General features: G+C 44.1%; 1 protein-coding gene across 2 annotated transcripts in view; it reads left to right on the top strand.

Moving 5' to 3' along the window:
* MDN1 (midasin AAA ATPase 1) overlaps window positions 1-21,741 on the top strand; it is a 315,164-nt gene that overhangs the window by 97,054 nt on the left and 196,369 nt on the right. For both annotated transcript variants that reach the window (XM_040428764.1, XM_040428763.1), the window contains exons 22-32: window positions 733-843; window positions 956-1,107; window positions 2,086-2,264; window positions 4,010-4,218; window positions 4,713-4,859; window positions 4,940-5,081; window positions 5,167-5,301; window positions 6,690-6,828; window positions 6,910-7,048; window positions 7,124-7,260; window positions 21,284-21,425. In XM_040428764.1, coding sequence (XP_040284698.1) covers window positions 733-843; window positions 956-1,107; window positions 2,086-2,264; window positions 4,010-4,218; window positions 4,713-4,859; window positions 4,940-5,081; window positions 5,167-5,301; window positions 6,690-6,828; window positions 6,910-7,048; window positions 7,124-7,260; window positions 21,284-21,425 — 1,632 coding nt within the window. The remainder of the gene's footprint in view (window positions 1-732; window positions 844-955; window positions 1,108-2,085; window positions 2,265-4,009; window positions 4,219-4,712; window positions 4,860-4,939; window positions 5,082-5,166; window positions 5,302-6,689; window positions 6,829-6,909; window positions 7,049-7,123; window positions 7,261-21,283; window positions 21,426-21,741) is intronic.

Here is a 21,741-nt window from a genome sequence, read left to right as displayed (position 1 = left end):
GCCCTTCTCTTCCTGGCCTTTGCTGCTCCCAGAATTTAAACCTCAGTTTTGACACCACTGCAGCCAATTTCCTGCCGCAGCGCTAACCTGTTCCCCTTGCTTCATGTGACCATTTGACATGATGCAACAGGAGCAGTTCATCACTGCAGCCAGCGATTGGGAGTGCAGCTGAGCTCAGAGAGAAAAGGAGTGGGAAGCCACCACTGGAAGGCAGTTAAGTATGCTTCCCTTTGCTGGTCTGCCCAAGAAGTGGGTTTGCTATCTCACACCCCCAAAGATGCCCAAGTAATTGTAGCTGGCTAAATTCTTTAACTACATTGTAAATTCGTGTTTATTGATGCACCCAAACCGGCAACCGGTTTGTGTGCCAGCAACCTAAGAAGAAGGCCCTGGCTACACTGCGAAATTGGATCTAATGACTCAATGGTGTCGCAGTGTGGCATGGACTTTTACTCTGACTTTAATGTAAATTGCGTGCAACATGCAACTTTTTTATTGGCTTTTTGCAGATAAATCACAGCTCTAAAATAGTCTCGCTACTTCTGCAACTTTTTGTTGAAAATCTAAATGTGTAAACCCAGCCTTCATTTCCTTGACCTTTTGTACAATTCCCCAACACCCCCCCCCCCCCCCCCCGTTAGTTCATTTGTAATATGTATTTAGTGTTTTTAATATTTATTGACATTTTATTATGCCAGGACTGTAATTTTAATTCCTTTTTTTGTCTTTTAGGGATTTTGCCTCTCTTTCCTAACACAACTTGATAGAGCATCTCATTCTAGTGTGCAGTCATTAATTTGTCGCCACATTGTGCCCGGGAACATTAAACAATTATTGAAACAGGTATATGCACCATAGCTCTTTGTTGCTCAGCTTTTGTCTGTAGGGACAGCTCTATATGTTGACTATGGTTCACACAATGCAGCAAAATCAACAAATACTGCTTTATTTCCAGCCTCTTCCTGAGCCTCGTGGAGGCAGGTTTGTCCAAATAGAAGGATACTGGATACCAGTGGGAGATAAGGATCCCACCATAGATGATAGTTACATCCTAACATCGTCAGTAAAATTGAATCTTCGAGACCTTGTGAGGGTTGTCTCTGCGGGGTATGTAATTGATATTTTATGTGCTTAACTTGTTTGCTTTGTTTTATAATTCTTTCAATTGATGTAATTTTCAACAGTGGCGAATTCTGGTAGATTTATGTTTACTTCCTCTGATACACTACCATATTTTGCATATTTCTTTTAGCCTTTTAGTTTTATTGGTTACAAAATAATGCGAACAATTGAATTGCTTTGTTATAAACAACCCTCCCTTCCGTTTTGTATACCATCCCTCTAAAATAAGCCTCATCTGCCCCCTCTACTAGCTTGCACAAACAGCCCTCTGGTAGTGGTGTTCAGTTTTTTTTTAGTTAAACTGTTAAAGGGGTGGCATTTATTACCAGTGATGGTCAGTTCGCAGTGTTCGCAGTGCAGGCTGCCATCTTGACTCACCCATCCGGAAATGCACAGGTAAGCCCTTACCTGTGCCGGGAGCCGGTCTGAAATCAAATGCGGTCACCGGGAGCAGGCAGTTCCGAGAACAGCCCGATGAAGGCCCCCGGCGACTGTTCTCGGAACTGCCTGCTCCCGGTGACCGCATTTGATTTCAGACCGTCTCCCGGCACAGGCAAGGGCTTATCTGTGCATTTCCGGACGGGTGAGTCAAGATGGCAGCCCACATGTGTTCACTGGCGAACACTGCGAACTGACCATCACTGTTTATTACCTGCTCACCGGATACTTATGATTTCCCACTGATCATGAGAACTGTGATCCCCTGTGTGAAGTGATTGGTACTGTTGAGACAGCTGGAGATTATACAATCTATATCCATTAATGTAGTGCATGTATTAATCCCTGGTGCCAAATCAATTTGGAGACTTCACTTAAAAGTTCCATAAGTAACCCTAAGACACTTTGAGACATGTATTCATATAGTGTCTTCCTCAGTGCTGCATATATTTATCTACACAGCAAGAATTGTTTTTTCAAAAATGACAGGTTTATTCTTGCTACAAATAACGTTGTTTTTTTCAGGAACCACCCAGTGCTTGTCCAGGGAGAAACCTCTGTTGGTAAAACTAGTCTAATTCGATGGTTGGCCTGTGCTAGTGGCAATCATTGTGTAAGGATTAATAATCATGAGCACACTGACATCCAGGAGTACATTGGCTGCTATACTTCAGATGCGTCCGGAAAACTTGTATTTCAGGAAGGTAAATTTGTGATTTCTACTAGTTGATTTTGCTGCTGGCATGTAGGTGTAGTGTTAATATTGTAGAATGGTGATGTTATAAGCTACCTCTCATTTTACTTTAGTTGCATTAAATAAGCTATTTCCCCCCCCCCCCCCCCCCCCCCCCCCCCAAAAAAAGGAAAAAAAAAGTCACCTCTCTATCAATTTATTGGCCCATGGGTGAGATCTGTCAAGACCAACGTGTCCTCTTGATATTTCCTGTGCTGCTGGAGGATGAGCTTAACTTATGGTAGTGAATGGTAGTCAATTTTAAAGATAAAAAATGACCAGAGATAGATATAGAAAGGTCTTAGAAATATACAGTCCAAAGATCTAGCCCACGTAATAATCAGGTACCTGTGATAAATAAATTGACAAGCACATGCATAAAAATAGAGAGAGAAGAAAACATGATCTCCTAAGTCAGAATTGAAGTGCAGAAGAAATTTGCAATCTTAAGACTATATGTGTTAAAGTACCAGCGCATGTGCATATCAGGTACCTGATAAAAATGAACCTCTAAGTATCGAGACATGCACAGATTAAGAGAAGGCATTTTTTTCTAAGTCCGAATACAAGTGCAGAAGCGATCGCCAATATTAGAAGAATCAAAGTGTTGAGACATGCGCGGGATGAGGGCCAGTATCGCGAGACCAAAGAAATTGACATCATTAATGAGACAGCGCACATCACCAAAAATAGGATGAGAAAAGCAGGAAAGGGCCCAATAAAGTTGCACCTACCATGTAGAATGAATCCTAGAATAAATATGATTGGCCAGTAGCGATGATGTCAAACAATAGGAGGTATCAAATAGATCTCGCCACGCCGACACACTGCCCGATCCCCTGAAGACGCCAGGTAGCTGGCGAAACATGTCGGGGGGCAGTGCATGAGGTGATTTTAAACATTAGGTGTACCCATCAAGTGCAATACATAGAAGGAATGAATAATCGCTAGGGATAATCTGGAGCTAGCGCGCAGCTACCAGGCCAAGAAATAACACATGTAATACAGCATTAGAATAGGAGAACACCTGATATATAATTTTAAAAAATTGTGGTTAGATAGAAAGAATAAAATAAATCAATTATTAAAAGATAAGTTTTATTAGTAAGATAAGCACATGGCAAGATGAGGCAATCAGTAGTCAATGACTAAATGTAAATAAGTAACTTATGGCGGGGCACAGCCCTTCTTATAAATTAAGCGCATCCTCCGGCAGTCCTTGCATCTAAACAGAAATCTACAGATTTCAGTCTTCATTCATGCTGGAAAACGGGTGTAAAAGAAGATAAATGTGCATGGTCCTCTGGCCCCACCCTCTCCCAGCAAGTGGCACAGGTGGGATTTCTACGCTGCCCTCGCCATTTTCCGAGAAGGGGGTGTGGAAAACGCCACGTGCGTAGGGAGATGATAAATCTCCCACCATGTGTTTTCTATATTTGTGATAAATAATGTCATTGTTTAGAATGGTTTTATTCAAACTCTATCTTAATTACTTTGTAAATTAAAATGTTTTTGAGTTGTGTCCTGCCATTGGATCTACAAATTATTAGTATTTTAGATTTTTGGGGTTGTAGATTGTCATTTTACAATGATGGATACAATAGCATTACTTTAATACTTTACTGTACATGAAATATTCTCCTGATCATATGTGCTCTTCAACAAATACATTGCACTTCTGTCACTCAGATTTATTTCTTTTTTTTTTGCCATTAGGTGTTTTAATTCATGCCATGAGGAAAGGTTACTGGATTATACTTGATGAGTTGAATCTGGCTCCTACAGATGTGCTTGAAGCACTCAACCGTTTGTTGGATGATAACAGAGAGCTTTTTATTACTGAAACCCAGGAAGTGGTTAAAGCACATCCAAGGTTCATGCTTTTTGCAACCCAGAATCCACCGGGCATTTATGGTGGAAGAAAGGTTTGTTTCTGATTAAGGGAGAAAAAAAACTAGAGAAAGGGATGGAAATTCTCACTGTATCATGCATTGCTAACTAGCGAAGCAGGCTACACTACATAGTCCCGTAAAAAAATAAAAATCCTATAAAATGTGTAAGTTAAAGAGTTGCTAATATCTGGTGCGACCCCAGTCTTAAAGAGGGTGTGCAGTGGCATAATGCTGACCTATCCTCAGGATAGATAGGCAGTTACCAAGCATGTATGTGGGTTCGGATGATCTGTCTGCTGAACAAGCGTTGGGGCCGACAGCGGTTTCAGTGGTATGGGCATTTTTCAACTGTTTCCATGTCAACATTTTATGGCTCCATACATGGCATGCATGGAATTCAATCTTCGGTTTTACTCTTAATGAAGTTGTAATATGAATGTAAAATCAGCCTTAGAGATGGTGTAACTATAACTTATCCAATTCCCATTTTGTACATTAAAATTTTCAATTTTTATTGCTTTTAACAGGTATTATCCAGAGCTTTTCGGAACAGGTTTGTGGAGCTACATTATGATGAATTACCAAGTGCTGAACTGGAAACCATATTGCACAAACGCTGCTGCCTGCCTCCATCATACTGTGCCAAGTTGGTTGCAGTGATGTTAGAACTGCAGGTAATGGTTATTTTTATAATATGAAGACTGATAAAAGTACTGTGTACCACTAACGAACTTTGGACTCCTTCATTCTCTAGTCACACAGAAGAGGATCCTCCGTCTTTGCAGGAAAGCATGGCTTTATTACACTTCGAGATCTCTTTAGATGGGCTGAGCGATACAGATTATCAGAACAAACAGAAAAAGATTATGACTGGCTTCAGCACTTGGCAAATGATGGTATGAACATTTCTTCCATTGAACAGAACAATTAATGTTGGCGACGAGCCAAATCTGACCTGTGTGTTTTTAACAATTTGTTTAGGTTTCTTGCTCCTAGCTGGTCGAGTGAGAAAACAGGAGGAGGTAGATGTAATCTTAAGAGTCTTAAAGAAGTGCTTCAAGAAGGCGGTAGTGCCAGAGGTCCTCTTCTCCAGAGAAAATATGCAAAAGCAGCTGGGTAAGTATACAAGTGCCAGGGCATGAAACTATTCTGAAGAACACTGCTTGCATAAGTCTCAAACTCTATTGCATCGGTTTTCATTTGCTTCTATCACCAGCACCCCGCTCTGTCCTATGTAACTTTCAGGTTGGTTTTAGCTTGCTGTCCCATGACTTCAGCATGACTGACCCCCCCCCCCCCCCGTTCCCCGTTTAAAAGATGGTCTATGATATTGGAAACAGTTGTTTCTGACAGCATCTTGCAAGGATAGGAACTGGTGGGTTAAAACTCATCCATGGGGCTATATATGGCTTCAGTCTCTGCATCTCCCGCTCATCTCCATGGGTTGACCACATGCAAAGCTCCCTCTTCTGGTATGTGGCATGGTCTTTGAACTTGCCCGCAGATCACTCCATTATTGATGATATTCCAATCTGTAACAGCAAGCATTCTAGGGCCCACTCACAAATCATGTAAGGTCCCTCCATTGCTCCATGTCATCTTCCTGGTGGCGAATTGCTGTGTTTAGAAAGGTTGATTCTCCTTTGCTATCCCATCTATGGAAACCCTGACCTCCCAACTACACAAACTTAGCCTAGAACGCTTAGCCACAGTCAGCTGTAAAGAATCCCTGACAAAGTGGAAACCCTTTATTTCTAAATTTATGATATTGTACGAAACTCAGGAATTCATGCACCCCTTAAAATATACTCAACAGTATATCATAGAAAATACAATGGGCACTCTAGGCCCTTTTGGCTCTGGGGCACTGAATAACCTGGGAGAGGGAACCACTTTTTGGGTCGACTACTATTGTATTCAGAAGGGTCTTGCTGATGGAGAATTGGTATTCTCACAGAATGTTTCTGTGTTGAACACGTTTAGCAGGAGAATGCATCTTTCCACTAACCTTTAAAGCATACATTCACACACCTATAAGTGATTGTATGTTTTATGTTCTCAGTGTTACTTTTTCTTTTTTCTATGTTACAAAAACTTAAAGAAATCCAAATAAAATGTTATATATAAAAAAAAAAAAAATCACAGGACTCTTTGCGCTGTCTGGAACTTCCAATAAGTCCTTTTTAAATGTAGAAAGTGTTAATGGAGAGGTGGCAAAATGTTTCCCACTTTGGTGACAAGCTTGAAGCCCTCCTGCTGTTATGTACAGCTGTAGAGTTTCACTACTGTAGGCTGTTAAGGAATTTCTGCATAGACAGTTTTTTGAATATTCATTTCAATTGAAGAAATGCTTAACTTGGATGGAGGCAAAGCAGTAAAATATGGGTGTCTATGATGAGACTTTTTACAGACCACATGCAATTTCGTTCTATATAGGGCACTGGTTTCACGTATAGATAAACATGACCTGATGTGTTTTTTTTTTTTTTTTTGTTTTTTTACAGAAAAGTTATCTGTTCTAAGTGGTGGAACGGATCAGAGTTTTTCACATGTTGTATGGACTGTAGGAATGAGAAGGCTAGCTGTTCTTGTGGGTCGAGCATTGGAGTTTGGAGAGCCTATCTTGCTTGTAGGGGATACTGGGTAAGTCTAGATATTTAGTTGTAATTTGTTCTGCTTTGTCTGACTCCACCCTTTTTATAATCATTTCTTTGTATTTGATAGATGTGGCAAAACCACCATTTGCCAACTGTTTGCAGCTCTGCAAAACCAGAAATTATACTCTGTTAACTGTCATCAACACATGGAAACCTCAGATTTTTTGGGAGGGCTGCGACCTATCAGACACAGGTCCAAGGACAAAGTACGTTTTTAATCTTCAAAGCATAGATTTTTCTCACTGCTGTGTTTGCAATAATAATCATAATTTTATATTTAGGTTGATGATGAAGATGAGAGTTCAAAGCTGTTTGAGTGGCATGATGGTCCGTTGGTTTTGGCTATGAGGGAAGATGGATTTTTCTTGTTGGATGAAATCTCTCTAGCAGATGATTCAGTTTTAGAGAGATTAAACAGGTAAGACATCTGTGGTTGGCTGTTCTGTAATTTAGGCAGTTACATTATTTTACCATTTATGTTAAAGTGCTTGCTTCCACTAAAAGGAGTGCATTATGGGTATGTTCGCACAGCAGATCCGCTAAGACTCCAAGCTTTAATTTAGGCCCAGTATCTGCAGATATTACTCCCATCCTGATTTTTAAGGGTTTTATCTCCAACTGTATGGCAGGTAGCATTGCAAGCTTAGATTGTTAGCTTCCAAACAAGAATTTGCTCTCCTGTCTAGCTGCTATACAGCCCAAGACCTCATGCACACAACCATGTCAGTGTTTTGGTCCACAGATACCTTCTATGTGTGCACTCCACTTTTTTCTCACTCCCATAAATAGTAAATAGATTTTTTTTTGTGCTTACCTATCCTTTTCACGCTGAGTTCATTGGGGGACACTGAAGACCATGGGTATAGCTGCTGCCACTAGGAGGCGACAAGCTGAAAGTGTTAGTTCCTCCTCTCAGCTATACAACTCCTCCAAACAATGATCTAATCAATTCTCACAAAAGCAATAGGAGCAGCCAGGAGAAGGAGTGCTGGAGATTGGTTACAACCAAGAACAGGTAGGACCCACCAGGAAGACCCAGCAATGTACTTACTGGGTGGGAGCGGTGTCCTCCAATGAACTCGGACAGAAGAGCATATTAAAGGTAAGCACCAGAAAACAGAGACTACAGAAAATGTAGGAGAGAGGAGAAATGGCAAGGGCCAGAAGACGTAGCAAAAACCGATACCAGAGGACTGGAGCCATAGGAAAAAACACCCTGGAGTCATAAACTGTGACTAAATGAGATGAGAAGAAAACAAAGTCTGTGAGGAATGGCAATAGGGCAGCCTGTGAAGAAGGATAACAAGTAAATCCACTCCATGAAATACCGATTGGAAGGAGACAGACTGAAAATGATGTCCAGGAAGGTACATCCGGATATCGAGGACTGCAGAACTACTGTTGCGCCAGAAAGAAAAGAACACTCCAGCAGAATGATGACAAAAGTCTGGGCTGGAAAACTAGGACGTCTTGCATGACAATAGACCCCGCTAGAAAAGTGAGGGGGGCAACCCAAAGAAATGAGTCTGTAGAATCAATTTACCAATGAGACACAGTCAAACAGAACAATATGTGGACATAGACAGAAGCTTACCAAATGTGTAAATACAAGGAAGGGATATTTAAACATAGGAAAAATCTGGAAGGAATCCACTGAGCAGATGGCAGTGAACCAGGCATGGAATGCCCTCTCAAGTAGGTTATGAAAATATCTGTAAGCTAAACTATAAAAGGCAAAAATGATGGAATATGGTCTACTCTCTCTCTGAGACAAGCGACTGCCAAGGTAGAGGAAAAACCATAAGAGATAGCATACGCTCGCCAGGAATATCTAGATATGTCACTATGAGAACACTCATGGAAGCATATCCAAAGGTAAAAACTGCAGCGTGCACAGCTGCTAAAAATAAGAGCTAGAACAAGAGAGGAGAGTAGCCTCCTGACACTCCACCAAAACTGCCTGGATCGGGCCAACCTAACCGTAAGCTGAAGGAAAAAATAATAATTCCCTTAGCGGTAGGCGGAGGTGATGCCAACGCGTGAAACGCTGGTAGTCTGTGGACTAGATACTATCTACCGCCATAGTGTAGCAACTCCCCCTGAAGTGGAGAATGTGGTTATCAGAGGAATGCACAAGTAGCCAGACAGCAACCAGAGACTGGTGCCAGTAAAGGAGTGTGATATGGATGCCCATCACCACGAATGTATCAGAAAAAAAGTAGCATCTGTGCAGACACTCCAGAGCAGTGATAAGCTAACCCAAGGAACATGGATAAAGGTCAAGTAGACAGAAAATTAGATTTTTCGTGCTCACCGTAAAATCCTTTTCTCATAGTAGGCATTGGGGGACACAGCACCATGGGTATATGTCCAACTACCACTAGGAGGCGACACTAGACATAAAAAAGTGTTGGCTCCTCCCCGTTGGGCTATACCCTCTCTGCAGACACTAGGCAGATCAGTTTGTACCAAAAGCAGTAGGAGAGAGAAGAAAGGCAAGGAACCAACAACTCCCGTACCAGGAAAGATGAAGAGACCAGCCCGGAGAAGCGGAAGTAAAAAACATGGGGTGGGATCTGTGTCCCCCAATGCCTACTACGAGAAAAGGATTTTACGGTGAGTACAAAAAAATCAAATTTTCTCGTGCATGGCATTGGGGGACACAGCACCATGGGACGTCCCAAAGCAGTCCCCGAGGGTGGGAAAAGAACAGCCATGCCACCTGTTGGGCATACAGGTGCGGAAGAACCATGTGACCCAACAGGAGAAAAGCATGGAATAGGCAGGAAGCCACATAACCAGGGAGAAACCCAAAGGAAGCCACAGTGACGACTGCCAGCACCCCAGGACAAATGCCTGGGAGAACAACCCAAATGCAAGAAGAAGGCAAAGGGGAACACCGAGCTCAGCCGACGGCTGGAGAGAAAGTAGGACAGCACCGCGTATCGGAGCTACCTAACAGGCGAATAGTCTCAGGTGAAAGCACAAACACCCTGAGGCCAACCCCTGACGGCCAGGGTAGCAAGGGAACATGGAATCACTGAAGGCCAGACGAGTGAGGGAAGCCATAGCAAGGCTCACATGTGAAGGGAGCAGGTCTCCCCTCACCGCAAAGCAGGTGAAGAAGTTAAGCGCCCTATTGAAAGGAAAAAATCCCAAAGGCGCTAAGGGAAACCGCCAACCCTTGGAAGGGGAGGGGGTTGTAAGTAAAAACTAGAAAAAGACCTGCATCCCCAAACTAGGGGACGAGGAACGAGCCTCTGAAAACAAAATACCGCTGAGAAGTGCAAGACCGGAGAAACTCCGGCCAAATGAAGTATCAGGGAAAAAAGGGTACCAGATTGGAAAGGGAGGGGGTTGTAAGTAAAGGCCAGAAAAAAGAAAGGATAAGATAAGCCCTGCATCTCAAAAACAGGAGACGAGGAACGAGCCTCTGAAAAGGAGACCGTAATTTGTAGGCAGCGCTCCAGCGACTCCGCCTGGGATTGGGCGAGTCAGGCAAGGATCCCATGGCTTGACATGGAAGGAGCCCATTCAGGGGGGACCTACACACAAAAGGGTGGGAGGGGGACAAGGCGACCACATGGAAACCTCCGTAGACAATGGACGCATGTGAAATGCGTGGCGATCCGATAGGAAGGCTGGGAGAGGAGGCCCTCATAGAGCAGCAGGGCTGTCCTATCTGTCCCCGGATGTCACGTTCCCTAAGAGGTGCTGCAGCAGCTATAGAGCAGGTGGCAGGGCTGCAGGAGAATGCAGCAATCGAGAGGGGAGGGAGGGAAAAAAGCCTGCGGAGTAATTCAGCCAGAGGCTGCCTACCAGACCCCAGGAGCTGTGCAGCGCACCCCAAGCAGGAGAGCAGAAGATGGCGACCGGAGAGAGCAGGAGCCGACAGCCAGAGGAAGAACCGCCCCTCTGAGAGAGAGCAGGAGGGTAGGTGACTGAGTAAGCCCGGGAAGGACAGAAAGTGGCCGGGGAGTTGCGGCCTAGCAGGCCCGAAAAGCTGGGGCCTAAATTTGTGGAGCGCGGGGCGGAGCCAAGCGGAGCATGTGAGCGGCAGCACATCGGCCGAGCTCCTCTGCACAGAGTGTAAAAACATCCTGAAAACCCCAAAAAAAGCTTGAAAAACAGTGTGGGAAGGCTCCGGATCGGCTCCTGAGCACTGTGCTGACCTCAGAATCGTGACAGCGGCTGAGGTTCGGGCGCAATGAAACTTAAAAAGGACGGAAAAGTGGAGGTGAGAGAGGCACAAGATGGCGCCGGCGCGGCAACTCCAGGCCGACAGGGCCGGGTGTCGGAGACACAGCGAGACGCTGCGGCCAGGCTGGAAAGATTTGCTAGGTCCTCGGCAGGAGCGGTGAGCAAAGGGCCCCAAAGGAGGCAAGCTGCTGGAAGGGGGGATGCGCAAATGGACTCCGATCCTGAACTAGAGGAGTCATCTGCAGACTGCATGGACCGGAATAACAGGTTCTCTCCCCTATGCCCTGACAAAGAAGCAAGTACTATGGGGGCTACAGAATCTGAAGTGGATGAACCCACTCTGAAAGATGTGATGGCGGCCATAACTAGCTGCAGCAAGTCGCTGGCTACTCTTACTGAAAAGGTGGGAGCCATAAAAGAGGACGTTACCATAGTCCGCCATGACATGAGAAAGCTGGCAGAGCGCACCACGGCCCTGGAAGATAGAATGGGCGCAGTGGAGGACATTTTGCCCCCCTTGAGAAGGGATCTGAGAGAGCACGCTAGAAGAGTGGATATAATTGCTGCCAAACAAGATGACCTGGAAAACCGGGCTCGCCGGAATAACGTTAGATTGGTTGGCGTCCCTGAGAAAGCTGAGGGGAATCATCCGGCAGATTTTTTTGAAACATGGTTCAAGAACCAGTTTGGTGAGGAGGTGCTGACCAAATTTTTTGCTATAGAAAGAGCCCATAGAGTTCCCACCAGAACACTGCCACCGGGGGCGCCCCCGAGACCCATGCTAGTGAAGTTGTTACATTACAGGGACCGGGACATTATCCTGAGGAAGGCCAGAGAGATGGAAAACCTTATGATCTACGGAAACAAGGTGTCCTTATATCCGGACTTTTCCCAAGAGGTGCAAAGACGGAGAGCAAAGTTCCTGGAGATCAAGAAGCGACTGCGATCCTTGAAGATTGCGTACTCCATGATGTACCCGGCCAAACTGCGAATTGTGGCACTGGGGTCTACAATTTTCCGCGACAATCCGGAAGAGGCGAGGAAGTGGCTGGACCGGCATGAGGGGCAACTTGCGGCAGAAGGGAATTGAGGATCAGAAGAGGCGGTGATAAATGACATAGTCATTGATAAGAATGTGTGATGTGATAGATGGTATGGGTGACAGTGTGGATGGTAAAACTGTCATTATAGCTAGGGGGTCAAATGTGTAAAATGCAATGCCTCTTGTCTAGAAATTTTGTAATGAGGAAGAAAATATATTATATGGGGTTTAATACCTACTGTTGTGTGAGGTGCGGAGGATAAAGGTATATGTCATACATTTGCTAAGTTTAACGTGTACTTTAAAGAAAGGAGGGGGAGGGAGTTTTCTATTTAATTGCTGCTGCTGTTTTTTTTTTTTTTTTTTTGTTTTTTTTTTTTTGTTTTCCTATAGAGATAGGTGTTGCCAACTCTAACCTATTACTGGGGGTGTAAGCCTACTAGAGGTTGGAGGCTACGACGACGGGTGCTTTCTGTATCCCACGTGCCTGGTAATACAGGTGTTTTTAGTGGGGCTCCGTTGTGGTGGCTAAGTGCTCTTTCCGATTTATAGGGAAGGATATAGTTTAATTCTTTGTTTAGGAAGGGAAGGGAAGGGAAGGGGGGGGGGGGATACTATTGCTGATAGAGTCTGGAAGGGATGACCATGTTTTTTCAAAGTATTGCAGATAGAGTCCTAAAATATGAGGAGGAAAATTTATTGGGTCCTTTTATAATAGATTCCTCAGGCTGCATCCGTTATACTGATCTGATGATTATAATAGTATTATGGCAGGAATAGTCCGTTTTCTTAGCTGGAATACTAGAGGAGTGAAGGAGAGTATTAAACGAAGGGCTATTTTAGATAAAGTTAAGCAACATGGCTCTGTGATATGCTGCATCCAGGAAACACACTTATTAGAGGACCAAACGAAACTGCTCAGTCCGCATTGGGCTGGACATTGTTACCACGCTACATACTATACATATGCGAGGGGTGTAAGTATCCTAGTACACAAATCCATAGCATTTAAATTCATTTCAAGCAAGATAGACAAAGAAGGTAGGTTTATATGCTTGCACTGCACGCTGTATAATGTCTCGTGTGTGGTGGTGGGAGTCTACATCCCTCCGCCTTACTCACCGCAAGTGCTTAAGGCTATTTTGTGCTATTTTGCGGAAGTACCGGATGTCCCGGTCATAGTTATGGGAGACTTTAATAATATTGTCAATCCTGCGTTAGATAAAATGGGAGGGGGATCACATCCTTCTGGGTGTGGCCTCTCGCCGTTTGGAAAGCTTCTACAGGAATCCCTCTTGTTAGATTTCTGGCGATTGAAGAATCCCTTGATAAAACAATATTCATGTGTCTCCTCTACCTATGATTCCCTATCAAGAATAGACCTTATATTGGGAAATGAAAACATGGGGCATTACATACGGGAGGTCAAATACCTACCTCGTAACTTATCGGACCACTCTCCGGTCCTGGCGGTCGCTGACTTTCGGCCCAGTAGGGTACGGGAAAATATGATATGGAAACTGAACCCGCACTGGCTATCTGTGTTACCAGATATGGGAGGAATAGGGGATAAACTTAAGGAATACTTTGTCATTAATCTTCCATCGGCATCAAAATTAGTAGTATGGGACGCCATGATGGCTTATCTCAGAGGACTACTAATAGGGGATATTAATGCTAAAAAGACCGAAACTAAACTAACAGTACAAAAACTGACTACCGCGGTGGGGCTCTTGGAGGCAGCACATGTTGCTGCTCCAACAGCGGACACTGAGGCGCAGTGGAAAGAGGCTCAGGAAAAACTGAATGAGAAACTAATGCAAAACGCAAAAAATAAGAGATTCTTTCAGAAGCAGTCCTACTATGAAGAGGGCGAAAAGGCGGGAAGATTGCTGGCCTTAATCTCTAAAGCCCAACAGCAGACATCCTATATAGCGACACTTAGGGATTCAGAGGGAATACTAAGGGACGACCCTGATATGATAATTCATATTATGAAATCCTTTTATTCCTCATTATATGAATCTAAAATAACTGCCTCTGCGTACTTTGTCGGGAGATCATAGAAATATGTTAGATGCCCCAATAACCGTTAGGGAATTAGAGGAGGCTTTGGGGTCCATGTCTAATAATAAAGCGCCAGGGAGAGAACTATATAAACGGTTCTCGGACATACTTTTGCCGCAGTTGTTGGAGGTCTGTAAGGAGGCGAAGGAAATGGGGCGCCTACCTGCCTCAATGAATGAGGCTGTCATTGTGCTCATTCCAAAACCCGGTAAAGATGATAAAGAAGCGGACTCCTACAGACCTATCTCGCTCCTGCAGACTGACGTGAAACTGTTGGCAAAAGTGATGGCGAATAGATTAAATAAGGTTATCACAATGCTTATTCATTCAGATCAAGCGGGCTTCATGCCAAATGCCTCCACTGCTGTTAATGTCAGAAGACTTTTCATGAATATCCAGGCGAGCCAGGTCCACACCTCGTGTGTGGCGGTCGCATCTCTTGATGCGGCCAAGGCATTCGACAGTGTGGAATGGCGATACCTATGGCTAGTACTAGAGAGGATGGGCTTTGGGCGCCAATACATTGAATGGGTACAACTCTTGTATGCCACCCCAAAGGCTGTGCTACGAATCAATGGGGCCTTGTCAGATCCCTTTGAATTATATAGGGGAACGAGACAGGGGTGTCCCCTGTCCCCGCTATTGTTTGCGGTGGCAGTGGAACCCTTGGCGGAGGCTTTAAGGCAGGAGAGTTTGGTAAGGGGCTTTTTTGATGGGGAATTGACTGAAAAAGTCACTCTTTATGCTGATGATCTATTACTGTTCTTGGAGGATTGGAGAAATTCCCTTAAGGAAGCCATGAAGGTTATTAATGATTATGGAGCGTTGTCTGGTCTTCATATTAATTGGACGAAGTCTGTGATAATGCCATTAACTAAAGGAGATGTCCCAAACCCGGAGGATACCATGGGCTTAACGATCGTAACTTCTTTTAAGTATTTAGGTATCCAAATAACCCCTGATACTAGCAACTACGAAAGCCTAAACCTGACGCCGTTACTAAACAGATTTAAAGATAAAGTGAACACGTGGATCAAGCTGCCACTTTCCATGGTAGGAAGAACCAACCTTATAAAAATGATCTTGATGCCCCAGTTGTTGTACCTCCTACATAATGCTCCCTGCTGGGTTCCGATTCGTTTTTTCTATAAAGTAAATGCCCTGTTTAGGGAATTAATTTGGAAAAAAGGGATTCCCCGTATTAAACTAGACACTTTACGGCGACCAAAGACAAACGGGGGCCTAGCCCTACCTGACCCGTGGTTATATTATTTGGCGAGTCAGTTACAACATGTTAGGGGATGGGGAGATATAGAGAAAGTGAATACGGTAGGGAAGGTGGTGAGATTTCTTGTAGGGCGTACATGTCTGATGTCTGCACTAGAGGATGGTACCTTTCGTATTAAAGGGGAACGATTTGGAGTACTGAGCACCATTCATAAAGTGTGGTGGAAAGCCAGGGAGGTTACAAAGGTCGCTGGGTATACGGCATATACCCCAATCTGGCCTAACTATATGTATAAAGAGCTAGACAAACTTGCGGAATTACGGGGGTGGATTCCATATAATCTGAATAGAATGACCCAGTTGTATTCGGAAGGTATTTTGAAAGAATTCACACAGTTACAACAGGAATTTAATATCCCTAAGAAGTTCTTTTATTTATACCTACAGCTCCGACATGCCATTAAAACGCAAGATAAGTCTGAAAAGGTTGCCCCTGCTCAAAGGCACAGTATTATAGACCTCACAGCGACTAGTGGTACCACTAATGGTGTTATCTCACTTCACTACAGTGCATTTATTGATATGCAAATTAAAAATACACCTTTGCAATTATTTGCCAAATGGAAGTCGGACATATCGGACCTCACTGAGGAACAGTGGGAAAAAGTGTTACAGGAATGCCCATTGCTAGCTGTTAGTGAAGCACAAAGAATCTCCCAATTGTACTTACTACTTAGGGTTTATAGAACGCCAGTGGTCTTGAAAAAGATGGGATATAGGGACAATGACCATTGCCCAAGATGTGACATATCCAATGCAGATTTAATCCACCTTATGTGGAATTGTCCAAGACTGAGGCGGTATTGGACAGGGGTCATTGAAACAATAAACACTGTGTTTGAGGTACACCTTGACGTTACACCCTTGATATGTGTATTGGGGTACTTTGAGATATTACCAGGTATGGCAAAAAAGAAGCTGGCTATTGGACGGGTTCTATATAAAGCTAGAAAAAGCATAGCTTTTCACTGGATAGATATACTGCCACCAACTGTGAGGGAACTGGAGGCTAGGGTACATAATTTGGTTCGGATGGAGAAGTACGTCTATCAGAAGAGAGGGTCCATTAAGAAGTTTGAGACGTTATGGTTTTCCTGGATGCAGCATTACAGTGTGATATTTGGCCCATAGGTTGGCTATTGTCTAGATATTCCTTAGATATTAACAGTAAGGATGATATAAGTAGAATGTGTTTGGATGATAAATTCTGTAGAGATATACATGAATATGAGGAAGGCATGTGATGTATGACCTGGAATATGGGGAAAGATATATGTATGGTATACGTATGAGGACCTAATGTTGGACTTCTTGCACAATTCGTGGACTTTGGACTCAAATGGTCACAAGACTCTGGGGAGGGGTGGAAGGGAGGTGGGAGGGTTTTTCGGGGTATTGTTGTTCTTTATATGTTTGTGAAAACCAAATAAAAATATCTGATTTAAAAAAAAAATTGTGGAGCGCGGCCGAGGACGAACGGCCGCAATCACGGAAGTGCCCCAGAGCTGCCGCGACGAACGGGGGCCAGGTGGGGTAGAGAACTTTGGATACAGCTGAGCGTAAAAGTTTCTGCTGGGGCCTGAATCCACAACCTACTGTATCCGAGGCAAGGCACTATCGGAGGCAAGGCATTTACTCACACAGCAATGAGAGCTTTATTAGGTATCCGGGAAGGGAGGAGAGGGGGGAACGCCCCAGGCCCGAGAAGAAGGGTGAAAGACCCTAATCTAACATACTCGCCCTCAGACGTCTTCAGGCGCAGCAGTAACCACCCCCTCGGCGGACTCAACACGGGAACCGTGGGACTGCCGGAATTCCACTGCTGAAGCAGATTTGGGGACTGGGTGGCTGCCAGGTACCTGAGTACGCGCCCGCAGGGGGGCAACTAAAGTGGAACACTATGGAGCCACCCCTGCCGCAGGCCGGAACCTGCAGAGAAGAGAAAGGAAAAAATGATTGAAGAAAAAATCAAATAAAAAAGTAGCAGGATGACCTGCACAAAAAGCAGGTCAGGTCTGCCTCCTACGGACACTAGAACAAGACTGATCTGCCTAGTGTCCTTGGAGAGGGTATAGCCCAACGGGGAGGAGCCAACACTTTTTTATGTCTAGTGTCGCCTCCTAGTGGTAATTGGACATATACCCATGGTGCTGTGTCCCCCAATGCCATGCACGAGAAATAGTATCTAGGAAGAGTGCAACTACTCTCCTTGTGGAAAGGGAAATGTAGGGTGTTGCATCTTGGCAACAAATTGGCTACAAGCTGTGACGGCAACTGACGGCACAACCGCTGTGTCTGGTGAGGAAGGGGGTAATGTGGCAGCATAGTAAAGCTTCCAGTGGTATTGCAAGTACTCTGCCTGTAGAAAGGAAGGGCGGGGGGGGGGGGGGAAAAAAAGGAACTGAATGTACAGCATCCAGTGGTAGTGCAATCACTCCACCTGTGGAAGGGGGTAATAGGACCATATAGTATCCAGTGGAAGTGCAATTACTTAGTCTGTGGAAGGGGGTTATACGACAGGATATGCAGTATCCGGTGGTAGTGCAATTACGGCGCCTGTAGAAGGTCGTAATGAGACAGGATGTACAGTATCCAATGGTAGTGCAAGTGCTCCGCCTGTGGAAGGGGGTAGTGCAACAGTGTGTACATTATCTATTGTTAGTGCAATTACTCCGTCTGCAGAAGAGGGGTAATGCAACAGGATGTACAGTATCCAGTGGTGGCGCAATTACTGTGCCTGAAAGGTGTTATTTGATAGGACGTACAATTTCCAGTGTTGGTGTAATCACTCCGCCTGCGGAAGAGGGGAATTCCGGTAGAGAGGACTGCATCTGGAGGTTGACAATACACCACCTGTAGAAGGGGTTAAAGCGCACCAGGGGTTACATTTTATTTATTTATTTATTTATTTATTTATTTATTTTTATGATTAGCTCAGTGTCTGCAAGAGGGGTATAGCTGAGAGGTGGTGCTAACACTTTTCAGCTTTGGGTCGCCTCCTAGTGGATGTAGCTGTACGCATTGTCTTGTGTTCCCCAATAAGAGCTAGAAATGACAATTCATGTGCGCGATGCTACCCAGAATAGAACTTGTCCTGTAATTGGCAGAAAGGCCACACAGATTCGCCAAAAATACAGATATACAGTGTATGACACTATAGAAATGAATAGGTCAGTTTGTTATCCACGAAAAGCATGGATAGTACAAGGATAAAAATTATGGTGGTCCATAGAACCTAAGGTAGAACAAGTTGCAGTAGCGGTGTGGGCCTGATGATAGGCTACAGCAGAGCTGGCCAACCTGCGGCTCTCCAGCTGTTGTAAAACTACAATTCCCACCATGCCCTGCTGTAGGCTGATAGCTGTAGGCTGTCTGGGCATGTTGGGAGTTGTAGTTTTGCAACAGCTGGAGAGCCGCAGGTTGGCCAGCCCTGGGCTACAGGGATAGGGGTAGAGGTATAGATCTGATCATTGTATAACCGTAGGTGACTCCGAGGATGGAGGGAACATGGACTGTGCATGTCATCAACCCGTTTAGGCCCCCTCCCCCCACACACACACCACTCCAATCGGAGAGCATACAAGGGAGTTAGATGTTTTTTTTTTTTTTTTCTTCTTAAAAAAGAAGTAAGAAGTTGGGCGCTTTCTCATGCAGTCACCCCCTAGGCCATTTATTGATTCCACAACCCAGAAATTTACCAGTGTCCAGATCGTGGCGTCAAATAAGTTGCAACAAATATTTGCAACACTCACAATAATCTTTTCCACTGTCCCTGCACAATCCATGTAGTATCTTTATTTTAAAATATGCCGGCTGTTTCTCTAGCTACACGCTACTGTAATACCCACAACAATTCTCCCTAGACAGATGGAAAAGATTTTTAACAAAATAGACATTTTCACTTACTGTTGCCATGGGCGATAGTTTTCAATTTGTTTTGCAAAACCAATCAGTATGGCAAACTGGGCTCCTGCGTAGGGCCGCCAAAGACATTACAGCAAATTAATGTGTGGTGCTAATCTAGTTTGTGAAACCACTCCCATTCTGCAAATCCATCCTAGTATACTCTAGATAAGACTTGCAAATTGTCTCATTGTCACCCCAGTATGTGGTGGAGAAGGACCTCACATTAGAGGCCTCCAATAAATAGACTATTGCGTACTTTTGGGATCCTTAAATATGTTGGCCCCATCATCTGTTACTAGCTGCACATACGCTGAGAACAGCACATGCCTGCAGCTAGTAATAAGCATTATTGAACTATCGGCACCCATGTCCGATAGTTTAATATGAATAATTCATGTTTACATGCAGGCCCACTCGCTTGCCAGAGGCACGCTCTGAAAATGTCCTCTGATGGAGGGTTTTTCGCCATCAGCAGCCTCCATCACTTACACTGGGGTAAGACAGTGACAAACCGGCTTTTAATTAAAGCCTTTAAGATACACTCTGGTGCTCCGAATCAAAGTACCCCCCAGGGGTTAATATCCACGCGTGGCTGAGAGCCTAGACGCTGACACATAGATGGTCAATGCAATATCTACTTTATTACAGAAAGTAAGCGGTATATCCATCTTCAGAAAAGGGCAGTACTTTCTGAGGCCCAGGCATTATTTCATTAGCTCAAAAGGAAGAAGAAATAACACTCTAGCATCTGCGCACTGTGCACTACTTTGGAATGTGAACTAATATAAACATCTGGTTATCGCCGCCATGTTGTAATGGCGTCTATCCTAACAATAATACTGCACACGTCATATATGACACTTCAAAGAGGCGTTCTTCTATAGGCAGTGAGTAATATGTGTGTATCCTATTCATCCAGCCAAGGGATTGGATTTAGTATCCTTTCACAGTGCACACATCTTCTTCAAAGCATCTTTGCGGAGATAGAAGACAAACACTGCCCACAGCACAGTTCTCTGCCCCCGCCCCCCCGTTATTCTCCTCATAGCATTGCATAGACAGAGCTCGACTAACAGCAGAAAGGGGAGGGGGAAGGCTCCTTAGATAAGAAGTTTGTAAAAACTTAAAGGGAACCTGTCACCTGGATTTTGGGTATAGAGCTGAGGACATGGGTTGCTAGATGGCCGCTAGCACATCCACAATACCCAGTCCCCACAGCTCTCTCTGCTTTTATTGTGTAAAAAAACCGATTTGATACATATGCAAATTAACCTTAGATGAGTCAGAGCTTGAAAATATGACTCTTCTCTGGTCACACAAGTAACTTTTATGTTAATTTGCATATGTATCAAATGGTTTTTTTTACACAATAAAAGCACACAGAGCTATGGGGACTGGATATTGCGCATGTGCTAGTGGCCATCTAGCAGCCAATGTCCTCAGCTCTATACCCAAAATCCCGGTGACAGGTTCCCCTTAAGATTAACCAATTACAGTCCTAGAGATACAAAAAATATAGAATAAAATTCACACATCTCTAACCGGTTAACTAGCGCATGCACAGTCTGTCCCCAATGAAAACGAATGGAGGCCACTGATTGACTGAACTGCGCCCATTTTTAGAGCGCAGAACAGGGAAGCAGGCGACCTGCATGTATATATGAATTATGTATATTAAACTATCAGACATTGGTGCCGATAACAATTTAATAATGCTTATTGCTAGCTGCATGCATGTGCTGCTTCCTGCACAAGTATAGCTAGTAATAGATGCTGGCCAACCCCTCTAATCTTGTCCTGCCTGTGGTGTAGCCTATTTAGTGGCATATGATTATGCTCACTGTATTGATATGAGAGTCCTTAGTACGCCTTGATTTTTATTTTTATTTTTTCTAATTAGTTGTTTGAGAACAGTAATATTTCATCTCTCGTATTTTAGTGTCCTTGAAGTGGAGAAGACACTGGTATTGGCTGAAAAGGGAAGTAGACAAGATGACGATGAGGTGGAACTTTTAACAGCTGGAACAAAGTTTCGAATTTTGGCTACTATGAACCCTGGTGGAGACTTTGGAAAGAAAGAGGTATGCAGCTTATGAAAACTGGGAAAACTGATCAATATCAGATCGGTGGGAGTTCCATTCTCGCCACTCCCACCGATAAGCTTGTTTGAAGGCGCCACACCGCTCTTTGTTGTTTACCTAAAAACTGTCTGCATAGTAGCAGCAGTGTAAGTTATTGCAGCTTATTTCCATTTAAAGGGATTCTGTCACCAGATTTAACCCTATTAAGCTAGCTGACATTAGCGATGTGCTAATGTCAGCTAAACTGAACTAGCCTATTCCTACTTTTATCGATGCCCCCATTACGCCAGAAATCTAAGTTTTTATAATATGCTAA

This window comes from Bufo bufo, chromosome 4 (genome assembly GCF_905171765.1).
Source record: "Bufo bufo chromosome 4, aBufBuf1.1, whole genome shotgun sequence".
In the NCBI taxonomy this organism is placed as follows: Eukaryota; Metazoa; Chordata; class Amphibia; order Anura; family Bufonidae; genus Bufo; species Bufo bufo.
This window is presented reverse-complemented; position numbering and strand designations above follow the sequence as displayed.